The sequence below is a fragment of the Humulus lupulus genome, chromosome 3, assembly GCF_963169125.1.
Source record: "Humulus lupulus chromosome 3, drHumLupu1.1, whole genome shotgun sequence".
In the NCBI taxonomy this organism is placed as follows: domain Eukaryota; kingdom Viridiplantae; phylum Streptophyta; class Magnoliopsida; order Rosales; family Cannabaceae; genus Humulus; species Humulus lupulus.
In genome coordinates this window covers 9,835,064-9,860,493 of record NC_084795.1, presented here as the reverse complement: position 1 = coordinate 9,860,493, position 25,430 = coordinate 9,835,064, and the positions used below count along the sequence as shown (strand labels likewise).

At 31.8% G+C, this 25,430-nt stretch overlaps 3 protein-coding genes and 1 long non-coding RNA gene across 4 annotated transcripts; 1 reads left to right on the top strand and 3 right to left on the bottom strand.

Moving 5' to 3' along the window:
- Positions 1-226: 226 nt before the first annotated feature.
- Positions 227-1,504, bottom strand: LOC133823619 (uncharacterized). The gene is made up of 4 exons (XM_062256481.1): positions 1,081-1,504; positions 720-895; positions 387-629; positions 227-271 (listed from the first exon to the last, which is right to left on the bottom strand). Exons 1-4 carry the CDS (start codon positions 1,502-1,504, stop codon positions 227-229), a joined length of 888 nt encoding a protein of 295 aa, XP_062112465.1.
- Positions 1,505-1,513: 9 nt separating this feature from the next.
- Positions 1,514-4,531, bottom strand: LOC133820924 (uncharacterized). Its single transcript, XR_009887224.1, has 3 exons — positions 4,067-4,531; positions 3,041-3,104; positions 1,514-1,880 (listed from the first exon to the last, which is right to left on the bottom strand). It is a non-coding gene; the product is annotated as an uncharacterized LOC133820924 (long non-coding RNA).
- Positions 4,532-12,391: 7,860 nt separating this feature from the next.
- Positions 12,392-16,048, top strand: LOC133822040 (adagio protein 3). Its single transcript, XM_062254243.1, has 2 exons — positions 12,392-12,791; positions 14,136-16,048. Exons 1-2 carry the CDS (start codon positions 12,472-12,474, stop codon positions 15,733-15,735), a joined length of 1,920 nt encoding a protein of 639 aa, XP_062110227.1. The 5' UTR covers positions 12,392-12,471; the 3' UTR covers positions 15,736-16,048.
- A 179-nt stretch (positions 16,049-16,227) lies between these two features.
- Positions 16,228-25,049, bottom strand: LOC133822041 (phragmoplastin DRP1C). Its single transcript, XM_062254244.1, has 16 exons — positions 24,661-25,049; positions 24,487-24,550; positions 23,946-24,053; positions 23,725-23,826; positions 22,789-22,839; positions 22,614-22,675; positions 21,153-21,243; positions 20,992-21,056; positions 20,362-20,556; positions 20,110-20,229; positions 19,955-20,025; positions 19,060-19,285; positions 18,458-18,508; positions 17,665-17,893; positions 17,382-17,521; positions 16,228-16,721 (listed from the first exon to the last, which is right to left on the bottom strand). The coding sequence occupies exons 1-16, from the start codon at positions 24,790-24,792 to the stop codon at positions 16,596-16,598; spliced, it is 1,833 nt and encodes a 610-aa protein (XP_062110228.1). The 5' UTR covers positions 24,793-25,049; the 3' UTR covers positions 16,228-16,595.
- Between the last annotated feature and the right edge of the window lie 381 nt (positions 25,050-25,430).

Sequence of the window (25,430 nt, the reverse complement as noted above, 5' to 3'; positions counted from 1 at the left end):
TTAAAGTCTCTGGCAGTGTCCATTCGCTTTCATTTGGCAATGGATGAACAGTTGAGTCATATGTTGCTTTCATAGTTGTAGTTTTGTAGTAATCAGCAACATAATCATATGTTTTCAGCTGTGTTTTGGCGAATACTACTATTGCATGTGCACACGGTATTTCGTCTTGTTGGAACCTTTTGCATTCACATGTTTTCTCCATTAGGTTGACCAAAAAATTTCCTTTCTATTCAACCACAACTTGGTACAGTATAGTGTTTACTGAGAAGACCTGTTTATTTTAGTAGAGGAATACATGTTAGAAACTGGATACCGTGATATTTTTGAGTAACTGGTTACTAAAAGTTTTGGTAAATAATATTCAGTGCTCAATATATGTCAGGTACCTGAAATTTAATGGCACGAATAAAGTTTTCTCTAAGCACAGTTTCAGTATATGTTGTTACTTGTGTGAATGTTCCGTTTGCTTCGTTACCATTTTTCCATACCCATTTTTGAACTAAACTTCGAAGGCCCTCCATCATTGTAGTGATTGGCAGCGTTCTTGCAGCTTTCAATGCAGCATTTATTGATTCAGCTATATTTGATGTCATCATTGTATATCTTCTTGTTGGAGAATGGCATCTAGACTAAGTTGAATATCCAATTTTTTGTAAATATGGTCTTATGCGTGTGTCAATCTTGTCTATTTCATGCGTGTAGTGCTCAAATGATTGTACCCTGTATGCCTTTGCTGCTTTGACAAAGTTTAGGTTTAGGTCCTCCCCATGGACACCAAAATTGACTTTGATGTTGTTTAACAGGTGGAATATGCATGCTCCATGGAAAGCTTTTGGGTATACATCGTCTATAGCATTTTCTATGCTTTTATGCCTGTCTGAAATGATTGCCATACCTGTTTGCAAAATCACAATGGAGTAACTGGTTATTCTGTCTTAACAGAGTAACTGGTTTCATTAATTTATATGACTGTTATTTTTTTTTACACTGTTTTCACTATTTTATTGCTGGATTATTATTAAACTGATAATTTTATGAGTTTAGTTTGTTTCAATAAGAATATAAAGAAGAAAACAGTACCTTCTCTTTCTCTATATGTCTCCTTTAGCTTTGTGAAAAACCATAACCATGAGGAATCATTTTCAGAGTCTCCTATTCCAAAGGCTAATGGGAATATGTTGTTGTTAGCATCCATTGTTGAAGCAGTGAATAAAGTTCCCCCAAATGATGTCTTCAAGTAAGTTCCATCTATGACAATGACTGGCCTACAGTGTTTCCATCCTTTGATGGAATTTGCAAATGCTAGGTACATATATTTGAAGTGATATGTATTGTCTGTAACCAGGTGTATAATTGTACCTGGGTTCGAGACTTTTAGCATGTGAAGGAAGATGGGAAGTTTTTGGTATGAATCATCTTGGTTTCCCCTTGCCAATTCTAAAGCATTTTCTCTTGCTCTCCAGGCTTTTTGGTATGCCATTGAAACACCAAAATCATCTAGCATGTCGTTGATTATGTCATGTGGTGTGTGTACTCTCTTTATTGACATGTATTTTGATTTTATTAGTTCCCCAATGACATTGCAATTAGCCTGCCTGTGGTCTTCCATAATGATATTGTAACGTCCCTAAGGTAGGGTACGTCTGCCACATACTCGTAATTCTAGGGTTTACGAGTATGTAAGGCACTTGACCAAAAGAATTAAATAAAATGATACGAAGAAATACAGAAAAATTTAAAACTTTTATATAAACTTATTAGAAGAAATTATTACACGTATGAATACTTTAAATTTAAGGCAGCCATATGAAAACTCTAAACTATTATTGCATTGCTACTGAGTCCGTGCTCCACAAGTTGCTCAACAGCTAAAGCCACACCTGGAAAAATGTTGGAAAATAACATAATGAGCTAACGCTCAGTAAGTAAATCTCATGCATACACATACACATGAATGTCGTGAGTTTGTAGTGCACATATACTAATATGCTGACTTATATACTTATGCATTTCATTTATTGCTCATGCATTTTCAAACTTTACTTTTATGCTCTTTATTTTAGTTTCACGTTTTTATGGGCCCGATTTCACTTGTGCACACTGTTTGATTCGGCAAATGCCTGCAGGGCTTATAACAGATATCATATAGAATCCCATGGGTTCTCCTCCGGCTAGCCATCGTCTCAGCTAGGCTCATCATAACACTCATTTCATCGTTGCCATAGCTGCCATACTTATTACACATATGGAGGAGAAAGACGGGAACATGGCAAACATATCTGAATGGTCAACTCTGACCTAGCCCACACTAGTGGACGGCCACTATAAGCCATAATAGACCTCCGTCTTCTTTACTGAACTTACTTGATTGCTTCATCGAAACAGTGGCACCCTTTTTAACATCTTATTATCACTTTGCTTAAGCCTTGTGTCATTAAAATGTTTAACTTTACATAAAACTTTTCAAGGCATTTCATAACTTTTCTCATATTCATATGCATGGTCTTATATCACATAATAATGTATCACATAACTGTACATGCCATGCATACATGCTGATGCTGAAATGCCAATGTTCATGTTCATGATTCATGTTGATGGTATTCAATCAAGGCATTGTATCACATCTCATATAACTCAAAACATCTTTAGTCATAATACATGAAGCTTTGGGTTGGTGGCGTTGTTATACCTTAACGTAGAGCTATGGCTCAGGTCTAAGGTTTCCAGCCTAAAAACTTAAACGCTTCATATATCATAACATATAACAAATCATGAACATAGAGTAATCCACATATCCATCAACATAAGAACACATACTTGCACATAATTCATATCATTCTTAACCAAGTAAGACATCTTTCACATATCACAGAATTCATCAATTACATATCACACAACACCCTTATGGTGTTCATATAACCATTATTCACATACTTATCATATGCATCATCATCATACCATACTTAACTCATCAGATGTACACAATCAATGTAGTCATGCATCTTACACTTAAGCACAAAAGGTGAGATTTACTTACCTTAGGTCCTTAGCTTATTTTAAAACGGCTCACCAAGAGTCAATCAATTAAATCCATACAAATCCTATTCAAGACACATAATTTATTAAATTCTATCAAATCCATAAATATACACTATTGATAGTGTATATTAACAATACCAGAAACTATATAAATGATAATAATAAGTATTATCAACGTAATGCAAATCACTCTTCATATAAAACCATGCTTTAAACCTTGGTCATAAGATAATGTACTCTTACGATAATAATAATAATAATAATAATAATAATAATAATAATCCCAACAATAATAATAATTATCGTCTATAAATAAATTTATTTCAATATTCATAACAAAATACTTCAATAACAATACGTATATGAATGTATATATTCCAATAGTCATTTTATAAAAGAAATCATATTTTTAACATAAAATTGTAATAATCAGCATAATGATAATAATATAAATATAAATATTTATATTATTATTAATTAGTCATAATATCAATTCCAGTGATATAATAAATATACTTTATCCAAAATTCACTGGTCTTACAAATATCAATAACTGTAAGAAACTAATATTGATATTATTTTAATATTCAAATATTAACAAAATATTAATATATAAGAATAATTGTTAAATAGCATGTTTACTATAAATCACACTTTATATATATATATATATGTATGAAACTATATTCTTGATTTACTTAACAAAATAATAACAATAATAATTAAAATTACTTAATCATAATAATTTCCATATTAATATAAAATCAATTAAATATGTATTTTTATACTTTATTTAATATCTAATATTTTCTAGAAAATTGGACAGCACAACAGCTATAAAAGTGGACAATTCCAAAAATCAAAACCTGTATAAAAAATATATATAATTCTAAACAGCCAGTATAATTACAGAAAAATATTTCATTTATCAATAATATATAATTATATACTATAAATACACATAATAACAATCACTCTAATCAATCACAATTAAATCACAATATATAGGTAAAAGAAATTATACCAAAGTGATCGGGTTCCACAACAAGTCAAACGATGATTTTCTGAGACTCAAAACGTACTTCAAAACCCCGAACACTAAGTTTCGACCGTCGGTCTACGGTGGATCGCGGTGGCTCGTGGTGGGCCCACCACCTAACTATGGTAGATGTAGGAACAAGTTATTGGGTTTTGAAGCCCACAACACGAGGAACACGATGGTGGTGACGGATCGGCAAACGGATGCCCGAGGTGGCCGAATCGCAACTTTGAAGTCGCGGGGTGGCCGAACTTAAATCGAGTGGTTGAGGCGTTTAATCGGCGAGTGAGCTCTAGATTCCCGCGTGGGTCGATAGTTCGGAGGCCTCTGAATCCAACGGTCCGGCGCGTGGCTAAAAATGGTGGCCGGAAAGTACTCCTGCGTCGTCAGCAACAGTAATACGCAGAGGAGAGAGAGAGAGAGAGAGAGAGAGAGAGAGGGAGAGAGAGAGAGAGAGAGAGAGAGGGGTTTTCTGAGGAGAGAGAGAGAGACTCAGGTAAAAAAAGAAAGGCTGAAGCCTTTTCTTTTTTCTTTTTTTTTTTTAAATTATTTTTAAAATTACACTTGGACCCAAAATATTAAAATTCTTTTCAAATAAGCCCTTTAGCAAAACTTTCTTAATTTTATAAAAATCCCCAATTAAAATTATATGACATTTGGGTCCAATACTTGACTACTCAAGTTTCTCTCTCTTTAATCTCATTAAAAACATAAAATCATATTTTAAACACTATTTTTCCATTACCATTTCTTAAATTTGTAAACTTGTACGTTTTATGTATTAAAACTTTGATTTATAATAAAAATGTTGGATATTACAGATATCCAAGGAGTAGGTGTGAGTTTTTACATACTTTCTGATTTTAAATGTTTCTGTTTTCCTGAACTTTGAAGCTCTAAGTAACCAGTTACAATTGTCATCCACACAGGTTACCAGGTACTCTCTTGGTTCAGATCTTTTTGTCTTGAATTGGAAGTTGTGGATCATAGCATAATAACATAGAGCAGATTTCAAGAGCTTTTTGTCCTTATAAATCTGGCCTTCTTCAACTTTGAAAATTTTATGATCAGTTATAATTTATGTTTCTTCTTTTCTTTTTCTTTTGTTTTCTTCTGTTCTCTCTATGATAAATTCTGCTACATCATCAGCTATGTTTGTAATATTTGGGAAGATTTGTACCTGGTTATTTCTCGTGTAGGTTGCTTCGTTATATTGTAATTCTGTAGCTGATTGCTCGTTGTTTAGTTGAAGAACTAGCTTTTCTAAATTTGTGTTCTGTTTTTGTGTTTCTTCTTCATATGTAGTGTGTTGAACAATTTCAACTATTGTTTGATCAACAGTGGTGATGCATAGTGGTAGCTCAGTTACTTCACTTTGCTTCTTTTTCAGCTCAATGTAGAATAGAACTGAATTGTCAGTGAGTAATTTCATTGGTGGCATACCTGGTGATAACTGGTAACTCAGCTCAATATTTTGAATATTGCATTTTATCTCAGTTTTCACTAAATGAACCAAATTGTTTAGAGAACAATTTGTTGGTATTATCAGTCCAGTCATGGTGTAGTCATCATACTGATATCTATCTGTCCATACACCTCCAAAACGAATCAATGTCATTATGGTCTCCATATCTGCAATATAGCACAATATAATTTTTAGTGATGTTTAAAATGTATCTGGTTATGTTAGTGAATGAATACTATTAATGTTGAAATTATTTTAGTAACTGGTTTCTTTTACTGAATCGAGAACTATTTTCCAGGTTCCATAATTATTTATGTTGCATTAAATTCTGTTTTTGTGTGTGTAACTGGTTACTTTAGTGAATGTGTTGTTTTTTTATTTTTTATTTTTTTTCAAATATGCAAAGTTAAAATTATATTGTGTAACTGGTTTCATAAACGTAAATCAGTTTCTATTTTTACATTTTTCATGATAATTTATTATGCAGAATGTTATTATTATTATTATTATTATTATTATTTTTCGTATGTAACTGGTTACTGTATTTAATTTGTTATTTTTATATTATTTTGTAATATTTGAATTATGTAATGTGTAACTTTTTTGTGATGTAACTGGTTTCATGTGTGTAATTAAAAAAGTTTTGAAACAAGTAGTTTGAGTCAAGAATTTTATCAGGAAGTAATTTGCAGATTCTTTCTGTAAATATTTTGCATGTCGTATATTTGAAAAAAGATTTGCTTACCTGTTTGAGAAATCAGAGAAATTGATGGTTTCCTGCTTTTGCTGATGTGAACGAACGTAAAAGCAGGGGATGTAATCGGAGAAGAAGATCTGTTTATTGGAGAAGAAGAAGAAGAAGAAGAAGAAGAAGAAGATCTGCCGGAGAAGAAGAACTGCCGGAGAAGAAGAAGAAGAAGATCTGAAATTGAATTGAATGTTGATGACTGGAGAAAGATGATGTTACTGTCGCGATATTTGCCAAGAGGAGACGATGATGAGAGTAGCAGCCACCAATTTTTAATCGGATTTTGATTGGAAACAATGGAGAATATGAAGCTGTGATCGGAAAAAATGGTCGATGAATTGCTGTACGCGGAAAAAAAAATTCTTGATTGGCAGTGGGCGAAATCTTTTTCTTGATCGAAAATTATGGGAATATGATTTGTTAGTTTATGGGAATTCCATATTTATATTTTTGTATTAACCGTGTATTATCATATTTAGCTTAATTATTTTTTTGTCCATATATATTTAAAGTTTAGTTAAGATTCCATATTTATGTTAAGTTTTCTTTTTACATCAGCAATTATCTCTCTTCTTATTTTCTATCACATTGTGTTTTCTTTTATTATTATTGTATTTCTTTTCCCTTTACTCTTAAACAACAAATTATTGTTTGTTAAAACAAAACTTATTCAAGTGATAAAGAATAATACCAAACAAGCAGGGCCGGCGCGTGAGCATTGGGAGCCTAATGATTTTTTTAGCATTTTTATAACAATTATATATAAAATATCATTTTTGTAATTTTTTGGGGTTTTTTGTATAGAAAAAAATAATATTTTTCAAAATATTGGGCATTTTTAAAGTGAGAGTCCTAAGTACAGGCATGACTCGCTTATGTTAGATTAAAATAAATATATGCATATAGACAATCCTATACATGTAGGTGGAATTAATATATAGAATGAACATATACAAATAGAAGATCGAATATTGTATACCTCCGGCCATTACAATTGATAACATTGATCTAGTTTTAGAAAAAAAATAATTAGAACGAGTACTCGGGTATCCAAGCTCTCACTAACTTTTTTTAGATGGAGTTACTGGTAGTCAGAATGAGCAGTGAGCTTGGGCACTGGTTTCTATATTTATAGAGTGAGACCTACCATCAGAGTATCTGCCACAAATTGAGATATTCTCTCAATCAGTTGGGATATGAAAAATCGAATAACAACAAAATCAGGTAATAAATAATATTGATCATTAATTAAAATATTTTGTCAATAAATTAAATATTGACTTTAATATATTAAATTAATTAATTATAAAAAAATTAATTTTATATACTATTTAAATAAATATTCTAGAGTCGGCATGCAAACAAGTAATGAAGAAACAAAAGAGAGTAAGGATTAGAAATTGATATTTTGATAAGCTATATATATCATAGTTGTCTTTACCTATTTTAGTAGGTTCCAAAATGAAACAAAGGAGATATTTTTTTGTGGAAATTAAGTTATATGTTTCAAGTGATGAGATGCATTCAATTTTAGTAACAAAAAAACAAAAGAAAGAAAGAAAGGGTGAGATGGGTTCATCATGATCACACCTCGATCTTGAAAAAGCTATGGATGAGAGTGAGACACCCATGAGAGGGGTCAGGTCTCATGTGTTCCTACCAAATAAGCAAACTCCTGCCTCCATGGGATCTCTCTCTCTCTCTCAATAATTCTTGTATTTTGTCCAAATTAATTATCACCATAAATTTCTAATATAAAAGCTATGCAAATACTCCATTTAAATTATAAACTATTTCAATATTAAAGAATATACAATTTTAATACACTCTTGTGTGTTTTAATACCAACTTACATTCCTCTAATTTATTTAATATTAAAATATTATGTAAAAAATATGCATTGAACATAATTTTGATCAAATTTATTTTCAAATTTACCAAAATATAACTATTTTAATTACAAAATATATGTGATAAATAATAAAAAAAAATCAAAATTTAATAATTTTCATTAATTAAAAACCTTTAATTTTAATCTTTAATAATTTTTTTTCCTTCTTAGCTTTTTCATTAATTGAAATAATAATAATCATAATTAGATTCTAAAAAATTATTGTTTTTTCTAAAAAATTGTTTGGAAAAATTTAAGAATTATTATTATTATTATTTCAGTTAATTAAAAACTTAAGAAGAAAAGGATGATTAATTTTTTAAATTAAACAAAATGAATAATATATTTTTTTTCATTTTTAACATATTAAAAATATTATGTAATTAATATAGACATGTTTTGGTAATATTGAAAATCAAATTTGTGTTCAGTGCATATTTTTACATTAGTTTATAAAACATAAGATAATATTTGAGTAATAATTAAATTAGAATAGTCTAAGCTAATATTAAAGCAAATAAAAAATATATTAAAATAATATAATCTCTTTGGAATTATTGGTTTGTGAATGTGATATATTTTAGAGTAGTGTTACTCATCCCGAGGACGAGTATCGTCAACATATTTTTTTATAATTCGACTTTGAAAAAAAAAAGTTTATAAAAAGCTATATCAATATCAAGTTATTTCATATGGTTTATAATTTTTTGTATCTTATGGTTTAAAAAATTTATTTTTCTACTTTATATTTTGTAAAATAGTTCAAATAAATATTTAAATTAAATTTTAATAAATAAAAAATTAAATATAATAACGCAGTTTTTAAGCATAATGATTTTTTTTTTCTGAATTGTTAGTTTGGTGAATTATTTGTGATTTCAATTGAGAAAATTTTGATCAAAATAGGGTTTAGGATTATATTTGAACTATTTTACAAAACATAGGGTCTAAAAAATAAATTGTCAAAATACAAAGTTCAAATATGTAATAGGACAAAATATAATGTCTAAAAAAGTGTAAACCCTATTTTTAATCACCAATAATAATATTAAGGGTCATTTGGCAAAATAGTCTACTTTTTAAAGTCATTTTGCAATCTAGCATAGTTTTAATAATTTTTTGCAAAATGACCTCTCATCATTTAGACAAGTAGTCGAAAATTTAAGTTAGGTGGTCAAAAAATTCAAATAGTCAGTCGAAAATTTAAGTTAGGTGGTCGAAAAATTTAGACAACTAGTCGAATTTTAGACAGATGTCATTTTGCAAAAAAAATATCAAAAGTAAGCTAGAGTACAAAATCACTTAAAAAAAATATGTCATTTTCGCCAACTTCTCTAATAATAATAATAACAAATAAATTAGCTCGTGAGAAAATCCATTTCTCTACGAGAGGAGACTTTAGAATTTTTATGTATGGAATTAATTGGTGGTGGAAATAAGAGTCGAAGTTGAAGACATGGATCTATGATCTATCAACATCACATGGGAAGATATTACTTATCTTTTTTCAACTACTTTTCTTTAATGACCTCTTTTCTTTTCTTTTCTTTTCTATTCTATTCCACTCCTTCTATTTTTAGATTCATGTTGTGGCCGTACCTTAACCATTCATTTTCTCACTCTCTTTCTTTTATTTTTTATTTTTATTTGTAAAAGTATAGAAGTTGTAATTGCACCCACAAAAATTGAAATTGTGTTTAATAATGAGCATGCATAATTGATTTTTCTTTTATTTTTTATTGATTGAAATGTAAATGAAATGTACAGTAATTTTACAAACATTTTTTACATTTCCCTCTATTTATTATTTTTTTAATATAGAAAAAACATTATTTTGAGCAAGAAAAATGAGTTGAGTGAGTAGCAAATTAATTTGACAAAAAAATAAAATAAAATAAAGCTCATTTAGCTAAGTCCAATAATACTAACACAAAACGAGAAAACATGAATATAAACAAAAGCCATGCAAATAAATACACGTATTTTTGTTTTACCAAATTAAAATAAACAAAAACTTTGAACTTGTAGAATATTACAATTATTAACCTTTAATATGATGATAATAATTAAGTTTTTTTTTTAATTTATTAAATTACCTATTAATAGTTATGAGTATGAGTCATGACCAAGTAATATTTCTACTCTAGATTTGGAGATGAAGTACTTAGTTTTTAATTTATATTTAATAAATTAAAATATTAAATAGAAAATTGGGGTGGCAATAAAGTAAGGTGTAGATTGATTGGTGACATAAGAGTAGTGGGTAGACTCAGCCGCAGCGAATAAAAACCTGGACAGGGCAAAGAAACATAGGTAGAGAGAGAGAGAGTAGAATGAAATGACATAATAATAAAATAGAAGCCAAAAATATCTTGTTTGAAATATATAACCTATGGAAGCTCCACGGTGTCACCTCTTCTTAGATATTTTCTCCCATCAAAATATCCCTTCGACACGTTTGCCCACTTCACCCACGTGGACTTTCCTTCTTTCTCTTTGCCCTTCTTTCCTATCTAATATTACCATAATGCCACTACCATTACCATTCATAATCTTTCTTACAAAAGATGCTTTATTATTTCATTATCTTACAAATACGGGTTTATATATTTGTAGACTCAGATTTTTGTACAATTATCTGTTTGTATTGTATATTTTGAAAAATTATATTTTGGATTATATATTTTGTAAAATGGTTTAAATAGAGCCTTGAACCTGATTTTAGTCAAAACTTTCTCATTTAAAATCATAAATAATTCACCAAACTAACAATTCAGAACAAAAATAAAATCATCCTACTTAAAAACGGTATTGTTATATTCATTTTTTCTTTATTAAAATTTAATTTAGGGATCTATTTAAATAATTTTACAAAATATAAGGTCCAAAAATAATTTTTTTTTTTTTAAATATAGGATTGAAACAAATAATCCAAAAAAATAGAGAGTCTAAAAAGATATAAATCCTTTAAATAATAAAATTATTCTCAATCATTACTAAATTAGTGCTACTCACTTCATCTTTTTATTTTTGAAAAATTACTCTAGTTAGAATTGGTCGAAAGATATCCTCTAACTAAATACACTTTAAGTTAAGAGTCAAAACTTAGCTAATTTATGACATTCTCATAACTAAAACTAAAATTAGAAAAGAAAAAAAATTGACAACAAACTATTTAATATATAAATAAAAATAAAACCTCATTATTAGATATTAAATCAACTAAATTTGGTACAAGTTCAATTTCATACGCTAGTCAAAAGTGCACATGCCTGATATATTGCTGAAATTTCCATTTATCAAATTAGCACACATTTAATTAGACTAGATTCTAAATTAGAATTAAAGATTTATTTTTCAATGAAAGCACAATGAAAGTATATTTATTCTTCAAGATTTGGCATACTAATTTTACTAATATACTTGCATTAAGAATCAAAGTTATCTCATTCCCAAATATTAAAAGATGATTTTTTTTTATAATATGATGAATAAATTATTTATTCAATTCATTTTAAATAAGTCTTACTTTGTTCACATCACGATAAATAAAGTTAAAGTTGATTTTTTTAAAATATATATTTATAATTTTTATATATTTTAGAATTTTCTTAGCTAGGGGTATTATTTTTGTTTCTACCATAGGGGCGTAGTCTATTTTCAACACTTGGAAAAATTATAACTTAATTTGTTTTGCATGATGGGGTACATTATAGTTATAATAGACTTCTGGTTAATTTTTGGAAAATTCTAAATAATTTGCAATGCTGAAATCAAATTTAAAATAGTTAGTTGCACGTGTGCCTGATTTTTTTTATACGCATGAAAAACAGATTATTTGAACTTTGATTTTGGTATTGTGAATTATTGAGATTTTTTTTAGAAATTAGCGGGATGCCTATTATAACTACCATGTAAATTGTTATAAAAAAATTAAGTCATAATTTCTCAAAGTACCAAAAATATAAAATTTCGCTGCAAGAACAAAAATAATGTCTTTTTCTAAGAAATTCCCTAATTATATTATTTGGTTTTGATGTATGAAACAAATTTTCCTGTAAAAAGAAAAAATCTTATTTAGAAGTAGGAAAGGGTAATATTGTAGTTCAAATACCATATGGAGGGCATTTTTGTCAAAGAGTATAATTAAATATATAAAATGAAGTTCAAATAATATCTTGAACACTGCACATGTTGAAACCACTTCCATTTTTGCAGAGAGAGAGAGAGAGAGATAAGAGAGAGATAAGAGAGAGAGAGTATAGAGAGAGAATTGAACACCCGCCATGGCTAAAAAAGGAGTTGGTGGTGGAGGAGGAAAAGAGGAAGATGAGGAGAGCGGGAGCTCAGGTAAGAGAATAAAATTGGCCAAGGAAGAAGAACAGGAAGACACAATTGATTTTGGAGAAGACGATGATGAAGAAGAAGAAGAAGAGTTCCACAGCGAGCTTCCATTAAAAGCAGGGATCTTGTTCTACCCATTGACGACGCCCACGTCGTTCGTCGTCTCCGATGCTCTCGAGCCCGATTTCCCCATTATTTACGTCAATAAGGTCTTCGAGATCTTCACCGGTTACCGCGCCGACGAGGTCCTCGGTCGAAACTGGTACCAATTCTTTCTCTTTCTTATTACTCTTCTGTTTAATTTGAGAGAAAATGAATTGTTGTTTCTTTGCGACCCAGAAAGTGATTTTTTTTTCTTTCTCTTGTTTGTGGTGTTAATAATTTTTAATAAATGAAACTCTATTATATTTTTGCTCGATAAGAATTGAATTTTGAATGTTGGTTTGTAGATCTTAGCGCCATTATGGGATCGAAAAGAATGTTTTTTCTTGAGATCAATTTAAATCGCGCTTACCATGATACATAAATATTATTATTTATTTAATGTTTGGGATGTTTGGTTTTTATTTGGTTAGAACAATGTATGTTGTGAATTTGGATAAGCTGGTCTTTGGTTCTCTAACATGTGGTGAAGAAAAGGTTATGGTGTATTATAAGCTGAGGGAAGAAATTAATTTTCCTTTTTTATCTGCTTATGAACTTTGTATCTACATTGTATTAATGGGCCAACACTTTAAGCTTCGTTTCTCTGTGAAAAGGGCGTAAGAGTTTGAGAAGTTTCCGTTTAGCGACTGCCATCACCATCAGACATTCGAAAATGATCAGTGAAATTGTTTGAAGGTCAGAAAAGGTGCCATATAAACCTGTAACTCACTAGCTGTTCTTTTATTTTCACAATTTTCAACAGAGAACCTTGTGAGGAAAAAGAAACAGTCTGCTGTTTTTGTTTTGAATTGGACAAAAACTTTTGCTTTAGTTTCACTAGTTTTTTTTAGTTTGAATTGGACAAAAACGTTGGTTTTAGTTTAACTTGAAGGGGATGACTACTATAACAATTTTTTAATCTGATGAGGAATCCTATAGCCGTACGTATTCAAAACATTACTCTCTCTCTCTCTCTCTCTGTGTTGCAGATGTGATGATTTTATCACAGATAAACATTTGTGATGAATCATATAGTTTTTGTTTTAATTGTAAATTAGTCCGTTTAGTTAGAACTGGAGTTGGAGACTCAAAATTTTCCTTATAGGGAAGTTTTAATAATTGGACCTTTAAAAGATTCTTTCCCAAATTGACTTTCTGGGTTTTAAGTTGTGGCATTTTCCATATTTTTCTTTGCTTTCCATTAAACTTTCTGGAATGGTTTATCTGTAAATGGTGAGTAAGTAAACAAAAGTGAGAGAAACGCACATTGATATTTGTGTTGCATCCTAAACACTGTTTGTGATGCTGTTGGTTTGTTGTATTTGCCTTTGTTTTATTTTAGTCATAATCATGCATGTCCATATTATGCTTTGACTACTATTTTTACTAAAATAATCTAGTTCGACATATTTGTTTTGCAAATGAATTTCTGCTAAACTATAACATTATTATTTTGTTTCAGTCGGTTCTTACAATATAGAGACCCTCGTGCTCAAAGGCGGCACCCTCTGGTTGATCCTGTTGTTGTTTCTGAGATTAGAAGATGTCTTGAGGAAGGAGTTGAATTTCAGGGTGAGCTCCTTAATTTCAGGAAGGATGGCACACCTCTGGTTAATAGGCTAAGACTTGCACCTATACATGATGAAGATGGAATCGTGACACATGTGATAGGTATTCAAGTTTTTGCAGAAGCGAAAATAGATCTGAACCGCCTATCATATCCTGTTTTCAAAGAGACTTGTGGTCAGCAGTTTGATCAGTCAGGGAAGTATCCTTGTATTACTGGAGAATCTCTAATCAACCAGGAGCAACAAATCTGTGGAATTCTTCAGCTTTCAGATGAAGTCTTGGCTCACAACATCTTGTCTCGTTTGACACCAAGGGATGTTGCATCCATTGGTTCTGTCTGCAGAAGGATTCGTCAGCTCACGAAAAATGAGCATGTGAGGAAGATGGTATGTCAAAATGCATGGGGAAGAGAGGTCACTGGTACATTGGAACTGATGACTAAGAAATTAGGATGGGGGCGCCTAGCTAGGGAATTGACAACTCTTGAGGCTGTATGTTGGAGAAAATTTACAGTTGGAGGTGCAGTGGAGCCGTCACGATGTAATTTCAGTGCTTGTGCTGCTGGCAACCGGCTTGTTTTGTTTGGAGGTGAAGGAGTTAATATGCAGCCAATGGATGACACGTTCGTTCTCAATCTTGATGCTGCAAATCCAGAATGGCGTCGAGTGAGTGTTGGATCATCCCCACCAGGACGCTGGGGTCACACTCTCTCATGTTTGAATGGTTCTTGGTTGGTAGTCTTTGGAGGATGTGGGCGTCAAGGATTGCTCAATGATGTCTTTGTTCTGGACTTGGATGCCAAACAGCCAACATGGACAGAAGTTTTCGGAGGAACTCCCCCTCTTCCTAGATCCTGGCATAGTTCTTGCACGATTGAAGGCTCAAAATTGGTTGTTTCAGGTGGATGCACAGATGCTGGAGTACTTCTTAGTGATACGTACTTGCTGGATCTCACCATGGACAAGCCTACTTGGACAGAAATTCCAACTTCATGGGCACCTCCCTCTAGGTTGGGGCACTCACTTTCTGTTTATGGACGAACAAAGATTCTTATGTTTGGTGGGCTTGCCAAGAGTGGGAACCTGAGATTGCGATCAGGAGAGGCGTACACCATTGATTTAGAAGATGATGAACCCCAATGGAGATTACTGGAGTGTAGTGCATTTACCGGTGTTGGCAGCCAGAGTGCCGTGGTTCCTCCTCCTAGACTTGATCATGTTGCTGTGAGCATGCCTTGTGGAAGGATCATCATCTTTGGTGGATCCATTGCTGGGCTTCACTCTCCTTCACAGCTCTTCCTTTTGGATCCTTCTGAGGAAAAACCATCATGGAGGATTCTTAATGTTCCGGGGCAACAACCGCCTAAATTTGCTTGGGGTCACAGCACTTGTGTGGTTGGGGGGACAAGGGTCCTAGTGTTGGGCGGGCACACGGGTGAGGAATGGATACTTAATGAATTGCATGAGCTGTGCTTAGCAAGCCGGCAGGACTAAGACCTATGAAATAATACTGAGATGACCAATCTGCATAATCACACGATATCCCACATCAACACCACTCTGGGACAATAAAATTTTGTTTCATGGCTCATGCCATCTCCGGTTGTTCCATAGTTCCAATACTGCATTTTGTAGCATTTGTAATTTGCTTAGATCAAATTCTGGCGAGGTTTTTCTGATGTGTTGTGGTCTTGTATCATATATGTAAAGATCTTTGTGCCTATTTGACCTTTTTGTACATTTTGAGCGTAGGATAAATTTATTTGGTATGTTAATGACTCTCTGCCCTTTGGCATGTTTTAGCTCTTGTACAATTTGTACTAATTTTGGTTATTTGACCTTCGTCTTCTGCAAATCAAGCTTGAATAAAATATTTAGGGATTTTTTGTCACATTCATCCGATAAGCAATTGTTTACCAAGTCATTTATATTGCTAAGAGTAAATTGCTCATTATGTAAACATATGTAAATTTAAACATATGACAATTCGCCCAAGGTAATGGGTTTACTTGTTCATTGTGTAAATATATGTCAATTTAAACATATCTGTTCAAATTGAGTATGATAAAATCCATAGAAACTAGCTGTGAGTGAGTTGTCAAAGAATATTTTACAGTGATATTGAAGGTATAACACAAAAGGAAGAAGGAAATACAGATACACCACTCATCTTTCACAGTAATCGAAATTCTCACAAGAAAAAGAATCATATAAATGGCTGAAATAATGGCCGTTCTTACATTTAAGTCTCCTCATTTTCAAGTGTGAAAAAGAATATGGATACTAATAAAATTTTCTATTTTTGTCATGTGTGCATATAAATTTTGGCATGGTCATCGTGTTAGGCTGCCTCATCATTTCCATGCAACTGCATCAATCTCGTCTCTAGCTGACTTGTACAGTTCAAGCCGTTTAGCAATGGTTGATCTCCTTTCCATGAGTGCCGGGTCCTCGTCCAACATTGCACCGAGCCTCTCCTTCTGCATAAACAAAGTAAAGAACTTCCTCAACATTTTAGTCAGATAATTTCTTTTTTATATTTGGACAAATTGTTCAGATAATTTCATATGCTCAAGAATCACACACAGTAGGACTTAAATGCCAAATATTACTCAATGTGCCTCGAGTTCTACCGAGATTCTCAATCTTTGGCAAACAAATCTTTAGGACCAACAAAAATCATTAGGTCCCTGTCATAAAAGGCAGATTACTTCAAATAATTTCTGTATGCTCTATTATAGGATTGAAAGATTATCTGGACAAACATTATTGTTATAATTTGGTTGTTGCATTAAGGTATCTTTCCTTTCTACTTACTTTACCCATCAACTTGGTTCGTCTTCTAAATTTATCCATCTTCTAAACTCAAGTTACAATTGTAGTAAATATTTATACTAAGTGGGCTCAAGGAATGTAAAGCAAAGCTACACTGTTGATAGTACTTGTTTATAAATTAAAGACTAGTGGGTTTCTTCATTCCATGGAACTTCAGTAATGGTATACTTGGATTTCTTAATCCCATTATATAGGCATGGTGGTCTCTTCTTCTCCTTTTATTATTGTTGAATATTGTGTGGGAAGTGGGAGGCAATGAAACACAATCATGATAAAATTAATAAAGTAAGATATGGATACTCTACCTCTCTCCTCCCAACTTGGGCATAGAAGTGGGTAAGAAGTGATCTTTTTGCTTCTCGAACTTGACAGTGAACCACAGCCTTTGGGATTGAATGTTTCAGTGTTTCACAAACCATATTAATGTAAGCGCTCACATTTGATCCTGATGAATAACATTAAATCTGTCTCAGCATTCAAAATATTCTAATACATGCATTTATATTAGCAACTAATAGCATGCAATGTGATAAATGAACTTCTGTTTATGAGTTATGTAGTGGCAGAGCAAGAAGAAAAATGGAATACCAATTCTTCTGAAATGATTATCTGAATAACGGTCTGCATTTGGTCCTGTTGGATTTGGAGTTTTCTCAGGTTCAAGATGAAGTTTTCGGAAAAAATCTACAGTGAGGTAGCTAGATTCCATATCCACCAGTCTTGTAACTGTTTTCCTGCTGTCCTCGCGAAATCTTTCTAATGCTTCATTAGCAGCAGCGGCTATGTCAGCTTGAAGGGTAGGAAACCGCCTCAGTTCCTGAAATCATCAAGACGAAGTATATGCACTAATAAATAAACTTATTCATATTTAAGGCATCTAAAAACCCAAAGGAACAACAAAGATTTTTTTCAAAGATGCCATCCATTCGGTGGGGATGTTGCCCTCTCCAACTCAAACTCACAACTACACCAGTCGTAATGTCACAAGTCACAAGGCCAATAATTTACTTAAGCAAATTAAGGGTACCACTTGATTATTATGAATCAAGTAGCAGATAATAATTATTATTAATCTTCTATACTAGTAAACAACACCACACCATTCTCGTGATCTCCAAAGACACAAAAGCAGAACACATATACCAAAATTCTTTCACATAATATGCAAGGTCGCAAATACATATTGAGACCTACCTTGAAAGGAAACAAAACGATAAATAAATACTGAAACTGTTGACTTGAGCAAAAACTAGGAAAATCTTGTTTTACAAACCATTTTTGCAGTTGGAAACCAACCCTACGTTTACACTAAAATTGCACCTCTATATGAAGTAATAGCTTTTTTATACCCAGAAATCTACATGAAGTAATAGTTCATTACCAATGTTTCAGCTATGGACTTCCGTACAAGTTCTTTCATCACATTGTGCACCTGAAGAAATGAAATTCAATGGTTCTTAGTAAACATTCAGAAAAGCAAAGAACAAAACAAAAAAACTGTAAAAATTCTGGATTATAAATTACAAGAACACCAAATACCATATTCGCTCAATTTCTGCCTCCTATTTTCTTTTCTTAGTCCTAACACTAATTAAATTACCTGCATAATATGAAGAAGAAGAAAAATGTGCGACTATTTTTCATTCTTCAATGTGCGGTCTACTTTTTCAGTACTTATCAATTGTTCTTGGCTAAGACTCTGATTCCAAGAGCTAAGTCTATCCTATGTGATGTGCGGATTGTCAGGTACCTAAATAATTTCTACTAGCAGATGCCCGCCTTGCAAATCAAATATTTCTGATTTCAAAAAGCCTCCACAAGTAGGATAAGTGAACAATAAGCAAACACAATGATATACAAATCAAATATATTATAGTTACTAATATAAGTTATACAAGATTGATCATTTATGCTCAAATATTCAAATCATAGTAACAGTGAAACATAAATTATTTGACAGTAAAATCACAGAGAAAGTATTACTGTATCCACAGAGGCTTCAGCTGGTCCTTTGAAATAACCAATAGATCCATCAATGAGTCTCCTGTAACCTTGCTCTGGAGCAATCAAATGAGGCTGATAACCATCAGCCTCTGAAACAACTCTCTGAACATTTTTAGTTGAAAGATGTCGATCAAAGGGGAGTTTTTTCAAAGCAGCTGGTAATTGATGATCAAAAACTCCATATATTCGATCTCCACCAGGTCGCCTGAAGTATTAGGGCACAGTTAGTTTGACATATCCTATTAGTTTTGTCACATCATCCAATTTTTAATTTCAATGGCTATAGAGTATAGATGGGTATTATTGAAGGAATACCTTGAAAAGGAAGTATCATAGGTATGGGAATTAAATTTAAGCAGGTCTCAATCAAATGTATGCTATTTTTTGCCACATTAGAATAAATTAAGCAGGTCTCAATCAAATGTATGCTAATTTTTGCCACATTAGAATAAATCTAAGGCCCTGATAATTATGGAATTTTAAATTACAAATCTTACTTTCCAACTGTGAGCATTTATTCAACCTTTTATGGCACCAATTGGAGAATTTTATTTTACAAACCAAAGTTTCTTACTCGAATGACGTATTGTCACCAAAAGTTTCAAAGAGGGGTTTCCTTTGTCACCAGTAAAGATCCAACAGACCAAGCAATAAGTCAAAACACAGTCTAAAATTAATGTTCCTATCAATCTCTGGACATATTAAACAGAATTTCTATCCATGTAATTCATTTTCATTTACCACAAGTACAAAAGTTTTATCAAAATTTAAAGTTTATTTTCAGTCAGTTGCATTAGAACCACCATAACGCAGCCTGTGCAATACTCTTACACAAAATGCAACACATGCTAAACAAAAAGGTTCAAAAATATACCCTCCATCCAAGTGTTCCTTAAATACTCGATCAAATGCTCGACATAGTTCCAAAATAGTGTAAAGCTGGGCCTGCAGTATGATGTACAAATTTTGTTAATAGTATAACAAATGTTCATGTGCAAGCAAGAAACTAACAAAGGTTAAACTTGTTACCCCCGAGTCTACTGCAATTGGCCTGCCAATGCGATCCAGCTCTGCATTAAGCTCATCAATGGTTTTATTTATTAAAGAAATGATACTTGGTATCCGCTGCCTGATGACATTCTCCAAATGCTAACAAAGGAAGAAAAAGAAAAGGAATAATAAGAAAGAGTGGTAGGAGGAAGACAAAATTTTGAAAAGTAATGAACTATAAGAATAATATAGGAAGTATTTAAGATAAAGATGCCATAGATGGAATATGACCTTAGATAAAAGTTTGGCAAGATACTCAGATCCCATCTTATGTGCCAAGTGTCCATACTCGGGACTAGTTTGAAAGTATTCCTTCTCCTTCCTACGAGCAGCCATCATATCAACATTCTTGTTAATTTCGGCCTGCGATCGGTTCACAATTCCAACCCATGGATGCTGCAGTCTGTATGACCTTCCTTCAAGAACCTAAATATTTACATAAATTTAACATTAAACATTGACCGCATACAATCAAAGTTGCCAATATCCAAAAGAATGGTAACATACAGTATATAACCAACTACGTACATGCATGTATGACATAAGCAGGTGCATACAAATATATATAAACTCCGGAAAAACGTGCAATAAGAACCTTAAAGTTAAAAATGACAAAAGAACAACAAGGAAAGAAACAGGGCAACCAGAAGTCCACGGAATACAAACAAGGCCTAATTTAATAAAATAACCTTATGAATAAAGAAAAAGGAATATCATGAACTTTGTTAGAATTCAGATAGAGAAGCCGAGAAATAATAAAAGCAGAAAATGAAATAATCATTTGAAGTTTAAATTTTGCACTAGGTTAAAGTTGAAGTAGCTTGTCTGATTAATCACTGCAATCAAGATATTAATACTTACATCAACTGCATTGGTTCCTTTGTCCATTAAATCAAGTTTTGTTAGCACCCCAAATGTTCTTTCACCTGAAATATCAAATTACAATGAAGAAAAATTATTTCTTAGCCTCTACAAGAAAAACTGATGAATGTAAAAGAAAAGAGAGAGAGTTATAAGATTACCTGAAGGATCAACTTCTCTTGCAAGTTTGATTGCATCTGATGTGGCAATATCTTGATTTGCAGGAGATATAGCCAATATGATAGAGTTAGGCTACAAAATAGAGAAATATATCACTAAGCATGAGGAAGAACAAAAGACTAATCTTGAAATTATGATTATGAAAACAAGTTTTTCAATTCTTCTATATATGAACAACAAATTGTAATTTTGTTTTCCTCAGATAATAGATGTACCTATATATATATATATATATATACATGGTTAATGCATATCCTTCTATATAATGTAACACCAAAAACATGACACAGATCACTGATTTGGGAAAAGAACATATCAGTATAGTTTTATTTGTTTGGCCCAAAGAGAGAATCAATCCCTTGTTACCCGCTCTTTACGCAGACCAATAAGCACAAGAGATATTCTGTCTTCCATTATACAGTTTCAAATATTTTAAAAAGTACAATCCCAACGTCCGACAAAATCTATTATAAACACTAAAGAGCAAAAGCAGATAGATTCTTCTGTTAATAGTTTGGTAAGGCATATTTAGTTAGAACTTAGAAAGACAGTTGTATAAGGTAAATGATATCCTTCCCCTTGAGGTAGAAATTGCAACTGACATAGGGGTAGAACTCCATAATTTTTACAATCTAAGAAATTGATAGGAACAACTGCATTGCATTTTTTTAAGACACAAACGCATATTGGTGAATATAAAAATACTAGATAAAACTGACTGTTGGCCCTTCTTTATGAAAGCTTTTCAACCAATGAAGCAATGGCATGTAAGAAAGTAGCAATTTAATCCAAAACCCAGATAGATGATTGCCCTATTCACAAAATTGAGTTCTAGAAGAAAGAACATGAATATTTTCATCCTAAAATGTGAAATTCCATTGCTTCATTTAATAAATTAGTTTCTTAGATGATGAAATTAAAAATAATAATAATAATAATTGCACTGGCCCAAACAGTTTGCAACTTAAGAGGGGAGAAATAAAAATAATAATAATATTAATTAGTTTCCCAGAAAAAAGAAGAAAAAAAATGAATCTTTTTGCATCAATATATAATTAATTTGGAGCTCATGACTTGGTAGATACTCTTGCAGTATCTAATATTTTGATAGTGGTGATACTGGATTTGGCAGATGTTTTTAGAGATGATGGGTAAAAAAATACCAACAATTTCTTGAGAAGCCATATGAAATACATTTTCACGGCTCACACCTCCATCTCTTACTAACAAGAAGACACTTTTTTTCCTTTTATAAGAATCTACAATAGGCAATGAACATCTATTTACTTTTCTAGATTTACAGTATCACCGTTTATTTCTGTGTTTGGTTTATCAAGTGACTACATGAGCTAGGAAAACTGCCACCATTTATTTCGAATTCAAAAATAAAAATATAAAAAAAGAACAGAGAGAAATAAAAAAGAAATGTTTCATGTACTCACCTTCTCAACATAAGAGCGGACCATATTTTCAATATCTTCAACAATGGTTTCCGGTTGTCCCTCTGCAACAGCCAAAATTTGTTACTTGATATTATATATTCATTATATTTACCAAATAAAGAAAGGAAGTGCCATTTTCTTTGACTGAATTATATAGATTAGAGAAAATTATTACCTACAGCAACCTTTGTCAACCCAGGAAGATCTATGACTGTCAAGTTTACAACTGCCAGAGGAAACATGATTTTAGTTATTATAGATTATACAATTAAAACCAGCGTAGAATAGAAGTGTTTCATCAACAAGGCAATGCAATATGAATAATCATCCATAGAATCCAGGAAAACAAATAAAGCTCAAGACGAACACTTATATGAAAAGCTAACAGTGATCTCCAATTTCATTTGCACGAATAAAGCATGCTTGTAACAATTTACGAGAAGAGTTTAAGTGTATATAACAGACAACAGAGTATGCTTTCCATAAGAATTTACAGTTTGCTAGTGGATTGGATTACCGATCATTGCAGATGGACTAAAGAAATTATAAATTTCACAACAGATCCATCAAGGAGTCGCCAGCAAAACAAGGTTACCATCGCAATATAAAAACCTAAGTATGACAAGTATAACAGAATTTTCAAGGACATGGTAGAGAAGCTGAAAGTGGGTTGCCCCATAGTTGTTTGGTGCAATAGATTTTAAGGATGTATTACTTTTCTGATCTTCTGAGATATTGGAGCTTTCTGTTGCAATTTTACAGTATGGATAACTATCTATGCTTAACTTGTACTCTGTTCTTCATAATTAATACTTGTTTTTTTCTTGTCCAAAAATTATAAAAAGAAAAGTTCAATAGTTCTTCAGACAAAGAGATTCATTAGCACACATCTTGGTTAATAGACAATTAAGGGGTATATGGGACAATCACCACCAAGAAGTTGCAATATAAAGGAAAGATTAAAAATTAAGAAAGGATATGAAATTTGAGAAATTACTGATGATATATTTTTTTTATTTCCACATATTGATTACACAAATTTATAAAACGATTAATATTTCAATATTATTAGCTCACTTAAAGCACTTCTATATGAAATGAAAATACAAACCATTTGGAGAATATATGCTCAGATGAATTGGAATGTTAGATATTTGCTTAGATTTCCCAGTAATACGATCTGTCTCATCTTGGATCTCCTTACGCACAGCAGCTGCAGAAAAGAAAAAAATACAACAGAAAGATTATCTTTAAACAAATAGAATAAAAACCCTCAATAAATGATAAATGTCTTAATCGAGAAGAAATTCCCAGATAAGAAAATTAACTCACCAAAATCAGTATACTTCTTTCTAGGAGCATGAAGAAACTCCGCGTACTCAGTCTGACCATCTTCTGTCTTATGAAGTTGCAACACCAGTGGCCTCCTCGTAACAATACCTAGAAATCAAGGAGCTTTAGTTAGACAAACTAAAGAACTGTTCGAGATATTAATTACAAAACTCTAAATGATTTTAACTCTTATGACTTGACTACACATCTTCTGATTAGGAGATCAGATACACAACTCATGACACCAATCAGGCTGAATATAACAGTTAAAATACTCTGCTTGGCTGCTCGGAAAGATTGGGAAAACTTGAAAGAAATTCCCACAATTTGTGTCAGTTGGGATGCTTAAAATAGCAAAGCTTTTTTCAAACGAGTTCCATACAAGTGTATGCTCAATTAGATAAGATCCCAATATTTTGCTAGCAAAAATACACTAACAAAAAACCCTCCTCACATTTTACAATTCCTTCACTTTCTAAGTAACCAAACACAAATCTTTATTGACAAATCATCCAAAAAAACGAAACCCAGAAAGAAGTACCAGATCCACGAGGCAAGAAATCTCTGCCCACCACGCTTTCCAACACCGAAGATTTACCAGAACTCTATTTACCAATTTCAAAAACAAAACGAAAAAGCTTTAAAATCCCAGAAACTGAACAGAAAATAAAATGAAAAACCATTATAAATAAATGAAGAGGAAAAGAAGAAAAACCTGGCCACCAACAACAGCTACCGAAGGGAGAGCTTCCCAGAGGGACATACCCTCTCCGCCATGGTCGCCCAAAACGGTGCAAGCTCGTTGGATCTTATTGACTAAACCGATCAAGCTCTGCATTGTCGCCATCTTTAGATCAAATCCAATAAAGATCTAATGAAGAAAGAAAAAAAAATGTGAATTTGAACAAAATTTAGGTGAGTTTAAAAGAATGGATCTGAAAAAAGAATGTGAGATCAAAGATGGGGTTTGGCTTCTTCAGAACATTGATCGATCTGATGAGTTTAGGTGTAGAGAGAGAGAGAGAGAGAGAGAGAGAGAGAGAGAGTATATGGGAGAAAAGAATGGTTAGAATAGTGAATGATTGTTTGGAGAAAGTTGCATGGAATTTTTTAAAAAGCTAAAATTTGATATAACAATGTTATGAGAATAGTGGCCTTTTTTTTTTTTTGAAGGATATGAGAATAGTGAATTTGACATTTGAACTTCAAATAATAAATAAATAAATTCCAAATTTTACAATTAAGTATGATGTTTTTTTTTACACTGGCATAAAATGAAGACATTAAATTTCACCATTAATTCTTGCCAAAATAAAATTATCGCTAATAATCCTTTACACATTAAAAATTGGGAAAATCACTTTTTTCATAAAAAAAATATATTATTTTCTTTTAACATTTATGTTTATATTTCAATGATTTTTTTAATATTTTTAAAATTACTAACATTTATATTATATTAATTATATGATCAATTTAATTCAA